The following is a 17,112-nucleotide window of genomic DNA, read 5'->3' on the forward strand; positions in this document are numbered from 1 at the left end:
TCAATAGAAACATTTTTAAAAAAAAAACAAAAAAAAACGTATCAAGACAGAGAAAGAGAAGGGGGAGTCATCATTTTTAAAAATACAGAGCAGGAGAAGGAAGCTGTACTTATTTGTTACAGTTTTTAATTTTAATATAGAGAATAAGAATCATCAGCCACTTGATGTAGTTGAAGAAACGGAGCTCTGATGTATTGTGACAACTGTCACCGAGGGAACAATAGATCCGTACAAATCCGCCCTTCCGCACCCTCTGTAGGTTAACTCTCTGTTAACTAAACATCTACCTCACTTTCCCTTCCCAGTGGTTTGCCTCCGGCTTGCCTCCGAGGAAGGTCAGCAGGCCTCTTGTTTATACAAGTCTGATTATCTCTGTCCTGGGGGGACATAGACATGCAGTCCCCTGTGCTCGCCTGTCTGTTATGGGGCATAATCATATCTGGGTTTCAATATTCACAATGACCTGTGTTAATAGTCATAGTTAGTAACATTGACCAGTGTATCTGAGAACCACTTATAATAACAGCTCCTGCTGGTGATCTCTCTCTCTCTCTCTCTCTCTCTCTCTCTCTCTCTCTCTCTCCTCCCTGCAAGGTAAACATCACTCTCCCAGCTTTACAAATGAAAAAGCTGGGGCTCAGAAATCCAATGAGGTGTGAGCCTACTTGCTCTGCTTCCTGTAGGTCATAAATTCTTGGAATGTAAGGATGTGAAGTGAACCTCCTTGCCCGTCTCCTCCCCTGTATCCTTAGTACCTGCCACAGGGTTTGATGTACAGTAGGTCCTCAGCACACATGGGTGGAATGGCAGATTTATTCCTCGCCAGTTATTTTGTGACACGATTTCTTAGTCTGTGCAAAATAGAGCTCAGGGCACTTTGGTCCACAAAGGGGAGCATGGACTGCATGGGTCCAAGTAATTTGGGGGGTGGCTAAATAAAAAGGAGGAAAAACCCTGAAACCCATGATAATAAGGAAGAGTGAGAAGGAGGGGTGAGCACTGTGCCAGTGGAAGGTAGTTGATGGTACATCTCACACAGACACTGGTGAGATTGAGGGCTTGCTCAGCAGCATTGAGAGGTGGCGTGGGGAATGGAGGAGGAGAATTCTCTTTTGAGAGAGAACGTGAAGGAAAGGCGACAAGTCACTCTGCTGGGAAGAAAGACAGCCTGCGGCCCCAAAGCAGAATGTAGGGGGATTTCAAAAGCAGACCTTGAAACGAAGAGGTGGAGGAGGGCATCGGGTGGAAAGGCAGACAAGGGACGGCGAGGAGGTTATCCAGGGGTAGTTGGGAGCTCTGTGCCCCTTGAATTATTGTAGATGCATCAGGATGTTTAAGTGCTTCATTGAAGTGGATGTGCCCTTCTGACCTGGGTTAAAGCAATGGGAAGCACATTGTTGTCCCTCATCTCTGAGCCTTGGGCTATGCTTTTATGAGTGGGGAGCCTACCCCGCCACACGCAGAAGTGATACAGTGATCATTTGTTGCAATGCTCAATGACCCATGGGGCAAAGGCATGACTTATTAGCCAGAAATTTCTCTAAGAATTTGAGGTTGCCAAAACCGGTTTGGCTCAGTGGATAGAGCGTCGGCCTGCGGACTGAAAGGTCCCAGGTTCGATTCCGGTCAAGGGCATGTACCTGGGTTGCGGGCACATCCCCAGTAGGAGATGTGCAGGAGGCGGCTGATCGATTAATTTGAGGTTGAAGAGTGAGTTAATTGGGAACATTTTATCAGCAGAGGCAGTCTCTTGGCTAGAGTCTCACTTACTCTCTGCATTTTGTAGATACTTGCAATCAGGGTTAGTGGGTTGGTGGGAATTTGCTGAGTGACGGGTCCCTGAGTTGGCATTGCATCTCTGGGTTAGAGATTACTCAAAGAGGAAGGGCAATGACTATCATTTGCAGCTGACATGCAAACCTACCAGGCAGAGTCCTCTGAAGTTAGCGATCCGTGATCAGCTCGAACCTCCAAGGTGTAGGAGAGATAAGTTGATGAAACAGGAAGTGCTAAGATCATTAGGTCTATTACTATCTCAACCATGTTGAAGTTCACAGAATATAAATCAATTAACTAAGATCACAGAAGTTCATATGCCTTCATTGTTTAGCAGGAACTGTAATTGCTACTTAACTGGATGGTTGTGATGTGGAAAGATGAGGTAATAGTGATAATAATTATAATAGCTACGTAGGTGAATACCTACTCCGTGCCAACCACTACCCTAAGCACCCTATATGCATATAGACTTTGTCCCTGTATAGGGCCTGGCCTAAAGGAGGTTCTATAAGATATGGAATATTATTATTTTTTATCATAATTGGTCTTCACAATCACCCAGCAATAACGTGGTATCACTGGCAGTTATAGTCATAGTAATAGTGATCAGCTAATAACATCTATCTATCTATCTATCTATCTATCTATCTATCTATCTATATAATTAACACATGTTAAATGATAACATAATAATATGCATTATCTGTCTTAATCATCTTAATAACAAAATAAACACAAGAAAAATTATGAGGTAAGAACCATCTCTATGAAGCAAAAAAGAAAACAGATGCAAAGAGACATTTAAAAAAATTGCCCATGTTAATGGTAGCACTTGGAAATGGAAGGGCCAATCAAACCCAATGTGTGATATCAAACCCCAGGCTCCTGCCCTGCCTGAATGGCTCAGTGGTTGAGCCTCAACCTATGAACCTGGAGGTCATGGTTCAATTCCCGGTCAGGGCCCATGCTTGGGTTATGGGCCTGATCCCCAGTATGGGGCATGCAGGAGGCAGCCCATCAATGATTCTCTCTCATCTTTGATGTTTCTATCTCTCTCTCTCTCCCTTCCTCTCTGAAATCGATAAAAATATATTTTAAAAAAACACCCAGGCTCCTCAAACTTCGTGGGCTTCGATCCACGTGACATGCTGTGTCTGACTGAGGTGTGGGGCCAGAGTTCCAATGAGGCAGAAGAGGAATCAGCACCACCTAGCATTTGGAGATAATATCAATTCACTTCATATTTGAACCTCTGTTATGTTCTGTGAGCAACGCTGCAAGCTGTTTTATATAATGGGAGGTCGGAGGTAGTTGTTAAAAATCTCTGTTGTCCAAATGAGGAGACGAAGGTGCTAAGAGCTGAAAAGACTTGCTTGACTTTATTTAGACTGAGGTCTCCATTCCAGCTCCGTTTCTCAGTGGGCACTGCCAAGCCCCTGCTTTGGCTTCTCCACGACCCTGCCGTGGAGAAAGCATCCATTCTTTAGCGACTTTCACTTTGCTTCTTTAAACCACCCATACTTCTTGTATGTATAATTAGTTATTGGAATTATAGCTTAAGGAAAGAATAGAGCCATCATATTCTTCACAGAAATAATTCCACTTGATTGAGGCATCATCAATTGTGAATAGGAATAATTGCAAGGATTTCAATGGAACACGAAATTGGCAGTTTGAGTCGCACCAGTTATTGGCTAGTCATGTGTTGATGCTGGAAAGGGGTGGCCTGTGCAGAATTGCTTAATAGGGGAATCCAGGAGCTGCAGAGGAGACACTCCACACACAAGTCACTACACCCAGAGTGTAAAGCTATAGACACAGGGCATCATTGCCAATTCACTTACAACTATTTCCTGCGTCATTTCCTGCGGATATGGATCTGGACATGCATGGGAACCATACAGGAGGGGGAGAAAGAAGTTACAGTTATTTAGTCAAAGAGTATACTGCCTCCTGAGACAGGAAATTCACATGCAAATAAGTAATTTGTATACATTGAGATACTGGATGGATCCTCATGGTCTAATTTACAGCTTGCAAGCCTACTGTTCTCTAGCACCAGTTTTCAAACATAAATGGGGAGGGTCCAATAGAGTTACATATATATGAACTCTATAAGTCAAGATTCTATAAGTCAAAGAAAGAAGTCATGTCTGTCAGACTCATGTTAAGATATTGTGATAACATAGGAGGAGATTGTTGGAAAAATATCTTAGTAAGCACGATATGGAGGGGTTTTTGTTTGTTTGTTTGGTTAGTGTTTTGGGGAGTTTTTTGGCCAAAAGGGAGTGGATAATTTAACTAATTTATTTATAACTAAAATTCTAGAGACCCAGATTTGGAATCTTGCGCGGTACAGTCTGTGACATGGCCTGAGACCTTTCTCATTGCTGGACCATATTCCAAACCCCTACTAGTCATCTAATAATACAGTTTCGGCTAATTTTACCTCTAAATAATTTTAGGAGAATGTGAATGTCATATCTGTATATATGCAAAGAGAAATAAATAAAAATGGCACTTGAAAAATGACAAGTAAGACTAAGGCATTATTGGTAAAGCGTGTAGATCAGCCGTGGGCAAACTACGGCCCGCGGGCCAGATCTGGCCTGTTTGAAATGAATAAAACTAAAAAAAAAAAAAAAAAAAAGACCGTACCCTTTTATGTAATGATGTTTACTTTGAATTTATATTAGTTCACACAAACACTCCATCCATGCTTTTGTTCCGGCCCTCCGGTCCAGTTTAAGAACCCATTGTGGCCCTCGAGTCAAAAAGTTTGCCCACCCCTGGAGATGAAAGCAATTGTTTTTTCATGAATTCACCTTCAATTAATTAAATTCATGAAATGTTACTAGGATACATAGTTCATCAGCATTTCCCCCCCCCTTTTTTTTAAGTAATCCTGAGATTATCTGAAGTATTAGAACACTAACCATGAACATACACCGAGGCACTTAGTAAACAACTCAAATGTCAATTATGAAATGGGTAAAATTTCTAGAGAAACAAAGAGAACCCCTGGGTTCTTTAATCTGCAAAACCTACTCACCTCACTGGCATTCACTGAAGTGTCATGACCTTGTGACCTTCCTCTGGCAAACTGGTATGACCTTAAGATGTGACTCATGAGATGGTCCGGAATAGCCCTGGGCATTTTTTGAGCCTTGAAGGTTGCAAGACTTAGGTTCAAATCTTGATCCCCTCCTCCCCACTTGGTGGCTCTGTTATATTATATTTGTATCTAGTTCTTTGGACCCCGTAGACATGACAATTACTGACATTTATCCAGTGTTTGCATACTCTAATACTGAGTCCCCAAAGCAGCTAGGAAAAACTCTATTACCATTTTTTACTGCCTTTCTTTTCCCTCCTTCATCCCTCCTACCTTCATTCATTTCCTTGGTATTCTTTTATTCTCTCCTACATTGGTTGAGTACCCATTATGTGCCAGAGATTAGGTTTGGTTCTGGGCATCGGAAGATGAATAAGATATGGTTCCTGCCCACAGTACGTTGCTCTCAGGACAGGTTGAAATCATAGAGGACGTGGTGAAATGGAGAAAAGACTTAAAGCTAAATGCCGTGAGTCAGGTCCTAGCAAAGGTGCATGAAGGTGAAAGGAAGAGAGTCATTAGTTCTGCCTGGGAGGGCTTCTTTGTCTCTGCAACATCAGAGCTAGACCTCAGAACATGAATGGCGTTCTAAGAGGCCGAGTGAAGGCCCAGGGTGGTCTGGGCTGACTCTCCACAAACTTGTGCAGGCACCACAGTATGAGGAACGTCTGAAGAAAGGTACTTATCCTATTGTGGTGAGCATTGCGTGCACATGCAAACATCAGAACATTTGGTGTACACCTGAAGCTAAGACAATGCTATAAGTCCATTAGATCTCCATTTTTTAAAAGCCATGTGTTGTGTAGAATGTTCTGGTAAAAGATCAGCTGGGCACAAATTATGTAGATATTTGGATGCAGATCTTTGTTGTTGCCTGGAAATCACTGTGGAGGCATACCATTCTGAAGTTGGTGAGGGATGTTCGTGTTTGTAGCATCACAGAACATAAACTTTGTTACTAATTTTTATTAAAATAAGTGTATTGTGATTATTATTACATGGAATGGATACCTAAATTGTATTTACATAAATATGTATCAATAGGTATGTCTTTATAAAATGTAAATACAACGTTAGGTATAAATATATGTCTGATGTATGAATATATTTGGAAATATAAATACAAAAATATGTATATATTTATATATCTCTGTGTATGTATCTATATCTATATGTAATAATATCTATATGTGTATAATGTAATACATTTGGCTTTTTATCTCACATGTACCTAACTGAAACTCTGGTTTAGCAATTAATAGCATTTTACACAAGAGATTTGTGAGCTTCGGTGAGTTTCAATGGTCTGCCCAAGATCACATGGCGAGTAGCACTACTACCAAAATAAGTTCTCATATATCTAACCCCAGAGCCCTTTTTCTAGCAGGTACGGTCCTATGACTCCCATTAGAGCAGTGGTTCTCAACCTTCTGGCCCTTTAAATACAGTTCCTCATGTTGTGACCCAACCATAAAATTATTTTCGTTGCTACTTCATAACTGTAATGTTGCTACTGTTATGAATTGTCATGTAAATATCTGATATGCAGGATGGTCGTAGGCGACCCCTGGGAAAGGGTCGTTCAACCGCCAAAGGGGTCTCGACCCACAGGTTGAGAACCGCTGCATTAGAGAGTTCAGGGAAATTTATTATGGGAAGGAGAGGGCCTTCTATTCCTTTACAAAAACACTTCATGTTATCTTTATGTATATTCTTTGCCAAATTTTTATAAGCACATTATAATACAAAATAATTATGGCAAATATTCTTTTTAAATAAAATTTAGAAATTGTTATGAGCATTTTATGTTGCTACAGACATTTTTAACATAATTATAAACATAAAAATAAACATCTCCTTAATAGTGTATACTTTTAATCTATATAATCTTAACCACTAAGTTAATATTAACCTTGTTACATATTTAAATTGGTTGTCTTTACGAAATATCATACAAAAAGTGAACACACTCTAAAAAGAAGCGAGAAAGGAGCATTTTAAATTTTCTTGGAATAACTTCTGATTTTAAAAGTATAAAGTCAAAATATATAAATAACCCTTTGATTACTGATGCATTTAATGAATTAGCTTCCAATTATATTGTTCTGTTTTACAAAAGAACCAGAAATAGATAAGAAATCTAGTTTCTCTGAATAGAGACTCTTTTGTCACCCATCTGTATCTATGTATCTTCCTGTCTGTCTGTCTGTTTTTCGGTCTATCTAGCTGTCTGTCATCAGTCATCACCCATCTCGCTAATTCCTAGTTCTAGTCATGAAGAAAGGGAGACGCAGGAGATTTTGTACCCTGTGGAGGCGAGCAGCTTTCTCATGCGTCGCTTTCTCCTTTGTGACATATTCGTGCAGATTGGGCGTGATTGAAGGGATTATACTGAGGCTATTCTTCCATGGTAATGTGAGCATGTGTTGAGACAGCTCTGGGTATATATCCCTCACCCTCATCACTGGCTGCTGTGGCCCAGATCCCACAGTTGCAGAAAGTATGGGTGCGGTCTGTGACCTCCCCCCCCCAAAAAAGAAGACGTATTGCGAAGTAAGTTTTACAGATAGTAGGATAACAATCGCACATTGAAATAGCAAGAGTTTCGGTGAATGACAAAGCTAGTGGTTTCATGACCAGGATAACGGGCTCAACAAGTTGCATTCAAGAGAGGAGTCGAGCACAGCATTTCATATCAACTGCAGTCTTTGAGCGGCACAATCTGGGGGGCCCACAAGGGCTGAATTACAGTAATCAGCCTTCACGATGACAAAGGAGTTAATCAGCATCTCCTTGCCGTTCTCGGGCAGCCTCTCAATCTCCTGATAGCACAGAAATTATAAAAAGCAGTCTTCCTGGCGGATACAGAATGCTTCCCAAATGATAACGCCGAAGACAATGGGAAGAGAACACACACACACACACACACACACACACACACACACACACACATGTTTTAAATTTTTGAGGTGTCTGAGACGGGATTCTAATCAGAAGTACTCTCTGAATGATGAGGCATGAGGAGCAGCTGCTTAGCACAGAGAACTTAGGCCAGTCTAGGATTTAAATTCTTCAAGTGCCGCACCAGAGAAATCTCCATTTGATTGAACAAATATAAGATAAGGCCATGCCTTTTAAATACAGGAGAATGAAGCACCAGAAATATATGAGGAAATTATTTTCTCCAAATGCAGATCTTCTATCAGTGACCTATCGTCTATCTATCTATAACTATCTATCTATTTATCTATCTATAATCTATCTATCATCTATCATCTGTATCTATGTATGTATCTACCATATCTATCTATATCTGTCTATCTATCATCTACCAACTATATCTATGTATGTATCTATCTACCATCTATCTATCATATCTATCTATCTATCTATCTATCTATCTATCTATCTATCTATCTATCAATCTATCTATCATCTACCATCTGTATCTATGTATGTATCTATCTACCATCTATCTATCATATCTATCTATCTATCCATCTATCTATCTATCTATCATCTATCTATCATCAGACATTGCCGGGGTCCAACCCCAGCAGGTCCAGGGGTCCCCAAAGGTGTGGATGGAGTCGGCGAAGAAGAAATGACACGAAGACAGCGTTCAGTTGGTCATCAGCCTAGCCAGGATCTCCAGCCAGGATCTCCAGCCAAGTTCTGGTCTGGATCTCCAGAGAGGTTCTGCTTAGGATCTCCAGGTTCTCCAGCCAGGTTCAGTCACCAGGTTCTAGTCAGGTTCTCTTGCCAATTTCTGTAGTCAGGTTCAGTCCAGGATCTTTTGCCATGTTCTCTCGCTAGGTTCTGTCTCTAGTTTCTGAGGCCAGTTTCTGTCCAGGATCTTTTGCCATGTTCTCTCCAGCAAAGTTCTTCTGTCTCTAGAGAACTTTCTGTGTAGGTTCTGTGCCTAGGTTCTGTCTCTCTTGGTTCTGTCTTCTTACATCTGTATTTATACCAGTTGATTCCAATCCTATCAATCTCTATTTCAAAGGTTAGGGAGTTTCTTATCTCCATTCCAGGGAGTAAAGATTATGTAGCTTAAGCATGATTGTTCGTAGTTAAAATGATTAATTACCCGCCTGGCACTTAGTTAAGAGGTTTTATTCCCTCCCTAACTTCAGGGGAAAATCCCTACCTGGGGAAACAACCTTTCTCAGAGACCTTGGTTAAAACACATAGTGCCAAGAAGGTGAGCAAACATATTAAAAACAGTATGCCATATATGCCAGGTCCCTTGAAACAGCAAGCATGGACCGGCTCCCGGCAAGACATCACCCATCAATCTAATTCATAGCTATAGTCACAGTCAGATTGACTGTTCACTGTAGGGTAGTGAATGCCAGTTTCAGAGCAAGATGGTCCCCCTTCCCTGTTTTAATCCTCCTACCAGCGTTCATCTCGATCCCCAGACCTTCCCTTTCCTGCTCCCCTGTGCCAGTTTCAATACCTGCATTGAATTGAATTCATGGAGGATGGGCTGTTTTCATTAATTGATTTTTCTGATTAGATTTTCAAAATGAAGTTCTAGGGAAAAACTTCTAAAATGTATTTGTTTACATTTCTTTTCTGAATTGAATCTGTGTTTAATGTTATTGAGAATCCAGCGGGACCTGCTCATCCTCCTGAACACCAATTGTGTTTGTTTGTTTTTCCTTCTCAACACATTAGTGCCTCTGTTTTCAAGGAAAAGGTGGGTCCCCAGGATGTTCTGTGACTTATCAAGGGGGACTAGTGAAGAGCGTCTAAGCCTAAACCCTGTGTTGGAAAGTTACAAAAGCCAGAGATACCAGGGGTGATATTTTTCATCGGATCAACTCCAAGTTGTAATCCTGAAATTTCCATTGGAAAAAAATAAGTTGATTTTATTTTTTGTGAGGTTATTTAGCAAATATCTACATCAAGGAGTTTTACTAACTGTCCCAGCAGAAAGAATGTTGTCACGCTGAGTGCCATAAATTGAACACCTGAATCTGTTGCCGAGTTGGTGTCATGGGAGTTTCAACATCACGTTTAAGTTTATGAACACATTTCTGAGCATTGAGAACGTGTGACCATAAGCATGTGGGAGACATAGGCATGTGAGGTTGAGCATGACGGTGACAAAAGGAGACACAATTCATATTTTGGGCAAAGGGAAGCTATTTAAAATTAGCACCATCATGCCCTGGACAGGGTAGCTCAGTTGTTAGAGCATTGTTTTCATATGCCAAGGTTGCTGATTCAATCCCTGGCCATGGTAGATAAAAGAATCAACTGATGAATGTATAAATATATGGAACAACAAACCAATGTGTGGCTCTCTCTCAAACCAGTAAATTAAAAAATATAAAATTAGCACCATCGCAAGGTGTTTTAAATTTGTTTATACTGGTGAAAAGAGTATAGTGGGAGTTCCTGTCTACCTTTTAAAAATCAAAGTTGAAAATGGATAAAAATGCTTCTTAATTGAACATTTTAGCAAATTTGGGGTGGGGTATTCATGGGTCAAAATTTTTTTTTTAAATATGTTTTATTGATTTTTTACAGAGAAGAAGGGAGAGAGATAGAGAGTTAGAAACATCGATGAGAGAGAAACATCGATCAGCTGCCTACTGCACATCTCCTATTGGGGATGTGCCCACAACCCAGGTACATGCCCTTGACTGGAATCGAACCCGGGACCTTTCAGTCCGCAAGCCGACGCTCTATCCACTGAGCCAAACCGGTTTTGGCAATGGGTCAAATTTTTTTATTTCTCAAATCTGAGAGGAAAAACAGCCTGATCACACAGAGTATTTTCTGCTCTGTGTTGGCTGGTATGTAATACCAAACAACATATATATGTATGTATGTGTATGTATGTATACACATGGAAGTTCTCTCACCCACAGAAGACACAGCCTGAGACTCCTAGGGCTTGGGGTAATATGGGAACCAAAGCAAATGATTTAGGGAGAAGCAGAAGGACGTTTTCAGGCAGTTTTAAAATTTCTATTTTAGGAGCTTATCAATATCTTGCAATATTTATGCAAGTGGATTGATTTGCCTTTTGAATAGGAATTTCAAAAAAAGTGAACACGTCCCAACCCAATGGAGAACAAATAGGAGAGCAAAGGGCACTTGTGTGTTTTTCCTCTCCTGCCTTTACAGCCACCAAGTAGCAGAAAAATGTTCCAGAAATTCAGTCTTGGGTTTTCTAATGAGTTACTGCTACTTGTGAGGTTGAGACTAGAGCCAAGGGGTGGGGGTGGGGGTGAGTGTGGGGGTGGGGGGGCCTTAGACAGAGCAAGCGCTGTTTATTATTGTTTGTATTAAAGCCAATTATATGTGCCCCATGCCCTGACAAAACTTTGGAGAGGCTCCTGCTTGCTTTAGAAACCAGGAAAGCTCCTCCAGATGTTGCAGAAGAGAAGAGGAGGTGTGAAGTCTCCCAGATGTGCAGCTTCCCAGCGGGGTCATGTTGAGCAACTAATCTAAGTGAATAGGTATTATTCTCAGTTTCACAGATAAGGAGCGATCCTTGGGGCAGCCATAGGCTATTCATTGACATACATTTTACCTGTAGATGTCTGTGTAACAATGGCATGCTGGAACCACATTTCACACTTAGGTACGGACAGGTATTCTAACCATATCTTAGAAGATTCTGGCAGGAATGGAGTCATTGAGGAGAGTTCAACAAAGGATCTATTGAAATGGCCAGGTTAAGAGAGACAATCAAGGGATAGTGATCTAAGTCTGAGTAATGGCTATATTTCTTTTTTTCCTTTTCTTCCTGTTTTGGTTTATAACCTTGCAAGTGTGATGTATTGAGTTATAGTATGATATGATCAAATCCTGAGACAAACAATTGTAATGAAAGATATTATTATGTTACCATCAGTGTTTTCAAATAAGCATAGATATCCAAGTGAGTGCTCCCCGGATGGGAGGCTTTGATATGAAAGTTATGTCAAGGTCAAATAAAGTACGTAAGAACTCAGCTCTTCCCCGAGCCTGCCCACTGCCTGGGTGGATTAGATTTCCCAGGATACTCTTGGGCCCCACCAGCTACTCAAATGATGCAGGGACTTGAACTTCTCACAAACCTTTTATAGACAGATGATTTAATTAGACTATAGGAGTTAAAAAAAAACAACAGCAACAAACAAAACAAAACAGAATTACAACTTCAGGAGTGTCAGAGTGTGGCTCATCCTCAGTTTGAACTGAACATCTATGATGTCCCTGGGTTAGAAGTAAGGGGGAATTATCTTTAATCGGAAGTTTTCTTTCATTTGGGCCAGAGGTACAACACACATCCAATCAATAGGAATATACTAGGCTAGTCATGATCATTTTTCTTATGGGGTTTTAGCAAGATGGAGAGGGGCATCCTATGATATAGACTTAAGTAAAAATTCAGGGCACAGAAAAAAAATATAATATTCTTATAAGTTAGATGACTATTCTCTGAAATGGAAATAACTGCAATATCCATTAATATGGGACTAAGTTACTCATAGTTACTCATAAAGGAACAAGGATGCACCTATAAGAAGTAATAAGTTGGACCTCTATGTGCTAACAAGAAAATATCTCAGTCTGGCCAGAGTGGCTCAGTGGTTGAGCATTGACCTATGAACCAGAAGGTCATGGTTCAATTCCTGGTCAGGCACATGCCTGGATTGCTGGCTTGATCCCCATTGTGAGACATGCAGGAGGCAGCTGATCAATGATTCTCTCTCATCATTGATGTTCTGTCTCGCTCTCCTTCTTCCTTCCTCTCTGAAATCAATAAAAATATATTTAAAAGAAGATATCTCAAAGACATCCATTGTGTGAATAAATGCCTATATCATGATCATATTTGTGGTTAAATGTTTATATACATATGCACATTTGTATGCATTTTCAAGTATGGCTTTAGAATTATACACATATGTTAGCAATGCTTATCTATGAAAAGAATTATAAGGGTAGAGAGAGGACTAAATACAGATTTTCAAAATAAGTTCAGGACCTAAAGTATAAATGTAGTTGAACACATAGTACCTTGGGATTTAGACACTCGCCTATATGAATTCTGATTGGTATCTAATTCATCTGAGTTGATTCCAAAAATGCATTTACTTTTTTCTTCTCAAATGTATTTGTGAGCATCAGAATAATTTATCTTTGACCTCAGAGCCTTCAAGCTATTTGTGTATTTACTCCTCCTGTAGGGGAATTGGAGCCTGTGATAAATTGTAGGATTCTTTTACTTCCAGGGTTTCCCTCGGTAGATGAGGCTGTGTTGTGATTTATACTTTAATTTGGGAGGCAAGAGTATGCCATTCGATTTACTTTGGAATGTATATTTTTGCAAGTTTTTAAAAAAATGTGATAAAATGGATTTTTGCAAGTTATCTACTGCTGTCTATGATTCTAATCTTCCTTAGTGTTGGCATCACAAACACACACCAGTGAAATGTCAAAAGAAAACTGAAAATTGTGTGAGCGGGGACTTGTATGTGTTTATGTATGTGTGTGGGGTGTGCGTGCGTGTGTGTGTGTGTGTGTGTGTGTGTGTGTGTCAGAGAGAGAGAGAGAGAGAGAGAGAGAGAGAGAGAGAGAGAGAGTTTGTTTCACACATTTATTTTTGAATGAGCTGTCTGCCTGAAAGTCATTCTCCCATTTCTCTCTCCATCAGCAATTATAAAAACTGCCCTTCCCAACATGGACAGAGAAGCCAAGGAGGAGTACCTGGTCGTCATCCAAGCCAAAGACATGGGTGGCCACTCCGGGGGCCTGTCCGGGACCACGACACTGACAGTGACTCTTACTGATGTTAATGACAATCCTCCAAAATTTGCCCAAAGTAAGTGAGTTTCCTGCACTGGATGAGAATCTAAGTGTGATGTTGGCATTCGAATTTATGTTATATGTTTCATTATTTATACTTATATTATAATTAATGTATATTATAATTATATTATAAAATTCAAATGTATATTATAAATATCCAAAGAGCCCATTGCCATCTTTTACTGTGGATTATATACAAGGTAGGGCAATTCACATATATGCACAAAGCAAGCAACCCTCTTGTCATTTGGTATTAAATGCACCCTCATTTTACAAAGTTTAAATCAATTGAAATAATTTCCAAATATTAAGTATGTAGTTAAGTAGTGGAGCTCAAACTGCAAGATGTGAGCGTATTTCTCTATTTCAAGGTTCCTTCCATTAAGAAATTTTGATAGCGTGATTAAATGCACCTCAGATATTGTTCTATCAATAGTCCTACTTGTCATATAAAATAAACCAAATCTTTAGCATCGGAGGTGGAAAAGGCATATACATTTGCTGCAAAATATATACTTTTCCTCAGCTGCAGGAACATCAGTGATCACTGACTCAACTCTTCCCTGCTAAGGACATGGTCGGCCTCAGAAACCTCTCCATGGCCTTCTAGGCAACCACCTTCAATGAATCAGGGAGACGGTCATCATTTGCCAACGTTCTTGTACTCTCATTGAATCCCTTTTCTTTTGAGTATTTGTCAAAGTAACCTGACCTAGAAATATGATTGGGGAAGGTCTTTCTGACATGGAGGCTCTTGAGTTGAGGTATGAATGATAATTAGGAACTAGCTGAGACAAGGTAAAAGCAAGAGATTGGGGGATGGGCATTGCACCTAGAGGAAAAGGCTGTCCAAACACCCTGTAGAAGAAGGGTGTAGGGCCCTGGATAGGAATGGATAGAATTTCACGGCAGGGGAAGCACAGAAGCTGGAGAGTAAGGTTAGGCAAGAGTTAGATGTATTGGATTTGGAGTCCATTCTATGTACCATGACTTTTATCCTAACATCACTAAAAAGCATTAAAAGATTTAAAGATGAGCCCGGCCAGTGTGTCCCAGTGGTTGAGCAGTGACCCTTGAACCAGTCGGTCATGGTTCGATTCCTGGTCAGGGCACATGCCCAGGTTGAGGCCTTGATTTCCAGTAGGTGGTGTGCAGGAGGCAGCTGATCATTGATTCTCTCTATCAGTGTTTCTCTCTCTCTCTCCCTTTCCCTTCCTCTCTGAAATCAATAAAAATATATGTTTAAAAAAATTAAGTTGAAAAAAATGAGAGAAAAGATTTCAAGTGGTGGCTTGAGTAATAGGATTTGATTTCAGGGAGAGAAAAGGAAAGCTGGCCTTTGCCCACTGTCTTCCGCACAATGCAGCCAGTTAACAGGTGGTTGTAGTCATGCATGTCAAAAGTGATGGTAGCCTTGGCCAGCCAGGGTGGTGTCAGTGGAAGTGGAGAAGAGTGCAGAGTTGCCATAGATATTTGAGAAGTTATGATAACAAAAATCTAAGAGGAGGTGAATTTAGTTGAGGAGGTGAATTATCATATTTCTGACACGAAAGACTATTCGATGCATACTGGTACATGTTGCTGGGATAGGAAATACCATAGGAGAACCAGTTTTTGAAGAAAGAGAGGACAAAGAGAAAGACGGGGAGAGAGACAGAGGTGGGATTGAAAATGACACAGTTGAGGCACCTTTGAGAATGTATCTTCAGAAATCCCAAGGTCGAAAGAACATTGAAGATGCATTTTGACTGAGAAATGGCACATCTGGCCATTCATAAATCAGGCAACAAGGCAACCCCCTCTCACAACGTTATTGGAATGGAGAAACACCATTTCTCCTATCCTTCCCCCAACCTCCTCTTTCGTTTTCTTTCTTTTTTTTAATATATTTTTTATTGATTGAGATATTACATATGTGTCCTTATCTCCATGTTACCCCCCACCCCCCCCACTCATGCCCTCACCCCCCTGTTGTCCATGTCCACTGGTTAGGCCTATATGCTTGCATATAAGTCCTTTGGTTGATCTCTCCCCCTTACCCCCACCCTCCCCTACCTTCTCTCCAAGGCCAGACAGTCCAATCAATGCCTCTCCGTCTCTGGATCAGTCCTTGTTCATCAGTTTATGTTGTTCATTATATTCCACAAATGAGTGAGATCATGTGGTATTTATCCTTCTCTGACTGGCTTATTTCACTTAGCATAATGTTTCAGTTGCCATTAGAGTTAATGCTCTAAGATGCAACTCTTCTTTCTTGCAAAAAGGATTGTTTCACTTCAGCGGTGGCAGATGAGTTTCAGAAGTGTTAATAACTTTTTTAGAGGTAATAACCATTAAACATGATCACACTGCTGGAGATGATGAGAGTGCATAGACTAGAGATGGCTGAAGAATTGTTCCATTTGCTTGGTTTCCCAAGGCTCTCTGCCTCAGAACAGGCAGTGAGGTTGAGGTCCCTTGCTGCCTTATTTACTTAATAACTATTCCTGAATGGCGCATCTCAAACCTTACCTGGAATAAGAAGTCTGAAGGAAATGGAATCATTGCACCAATTATGAGAGAATCGGGAAACTTATGCTCAACATGATGATTTTTAGTGCATGCCTTATGGCAAAGCTATTAGGACAACATTCTGCTCCCCGGTCCCATCATTTCATGCTTCTAAGGGACATCTTCCTGTCGTCATTAAATAAAAGTGTGTTCGTGCTACAAGAAAACCTTACCCGTCATCTCATCTGAACTAATCCTGTTACAGTGGGTAAAATGAGCCCGAGTTTATCCCAGGGACCCAGTGATCGCGTTCAAACCACAATTAGGTAATGTTCTCCAGATGTAATTTTTCCTTTTGGGTTTAGAGTTCATTGAGTGTTTATTCTCCCCTGGTTTTTGTTGCAGTGAAACTAAAACTTCCTGGTTGTCTGGGTTTGGATTCCCCCAGAAACAGGCACTGAGACAAGAATTGGATTAGAAGTAGTTTATCTTGGAGATGATGCCAAGAAATGCCAGGAGGGAAGTGAGGATGTGTGTGAGAAAGACAGGGAGCCAAGATGCACATTATCAAGCCAGCTACCACTGTGGGTGACTGGAGCTGATCCCACTGGGGAAACTCTGGAACACTGTAAATTAAATAAACAAGCAAAAGGAAAAAAAAAGGAGAAGTGTTACCCTACCAGAGAAGGGAGGAAGCTGGGCTAGGAACTCCTGTGAGTGTTTGAGGGCTGCTTCCATGGGGCATTCATTCTCTCCAGTTCTGGTCTGACAGGCAGGGGCCAAAGTGAATTCTGAAAGGCAGAGAAAACCCTCAGGCAAATAAACGCAGGAGTCGGCCATGAAATGTAGGGCACACATGCACTGAAGTGGTAATAGCCAGGGGTTACGTTTCCAAAAGCTTCCCCTCC

The 17,112-nt window shown here is 40.8% G+C and overlaps 1 protein-coding gene across 2 annotated transcripts in view; it reads left to right on the top strand.

Moving 5' to 3' along the window:
* The window catches only part of CDH8 (cadherin 8), a 323,696-nt gene that overhangs the window by 171,333 nt on the left and 135,251 nt on the right, over positions 1-17,112 (top strand). For both annotated transcript variants that reach the window (XM_036346731.1, XM_036346729.1), the window contains exon 5: positions 13,560-13,727. In XM_036346731.1, coding sequence (XP_036202624.1) covers positions 13,560-13,727 — 168 coding nt within the window. The remainder of the gene's footprint in view (positions 1-13,559; positions 13,728-17,112) is intronic.

This window comes from Myotis myotis, unplaced genomic scaffold (assembly GCF_014108235.1).
Source record: "Myotis myotis isolate mMyoMyo1 unplaced genomic scaffold, mMyoMyo1.p scaffold_m19_p_19, whole genome shotgun sequence".
NCBI lineage: Eukaryota > Metazoa > Chordata > Mammalia > Chiroptera > Vespertilionidae > Myotis > Myotis myotis.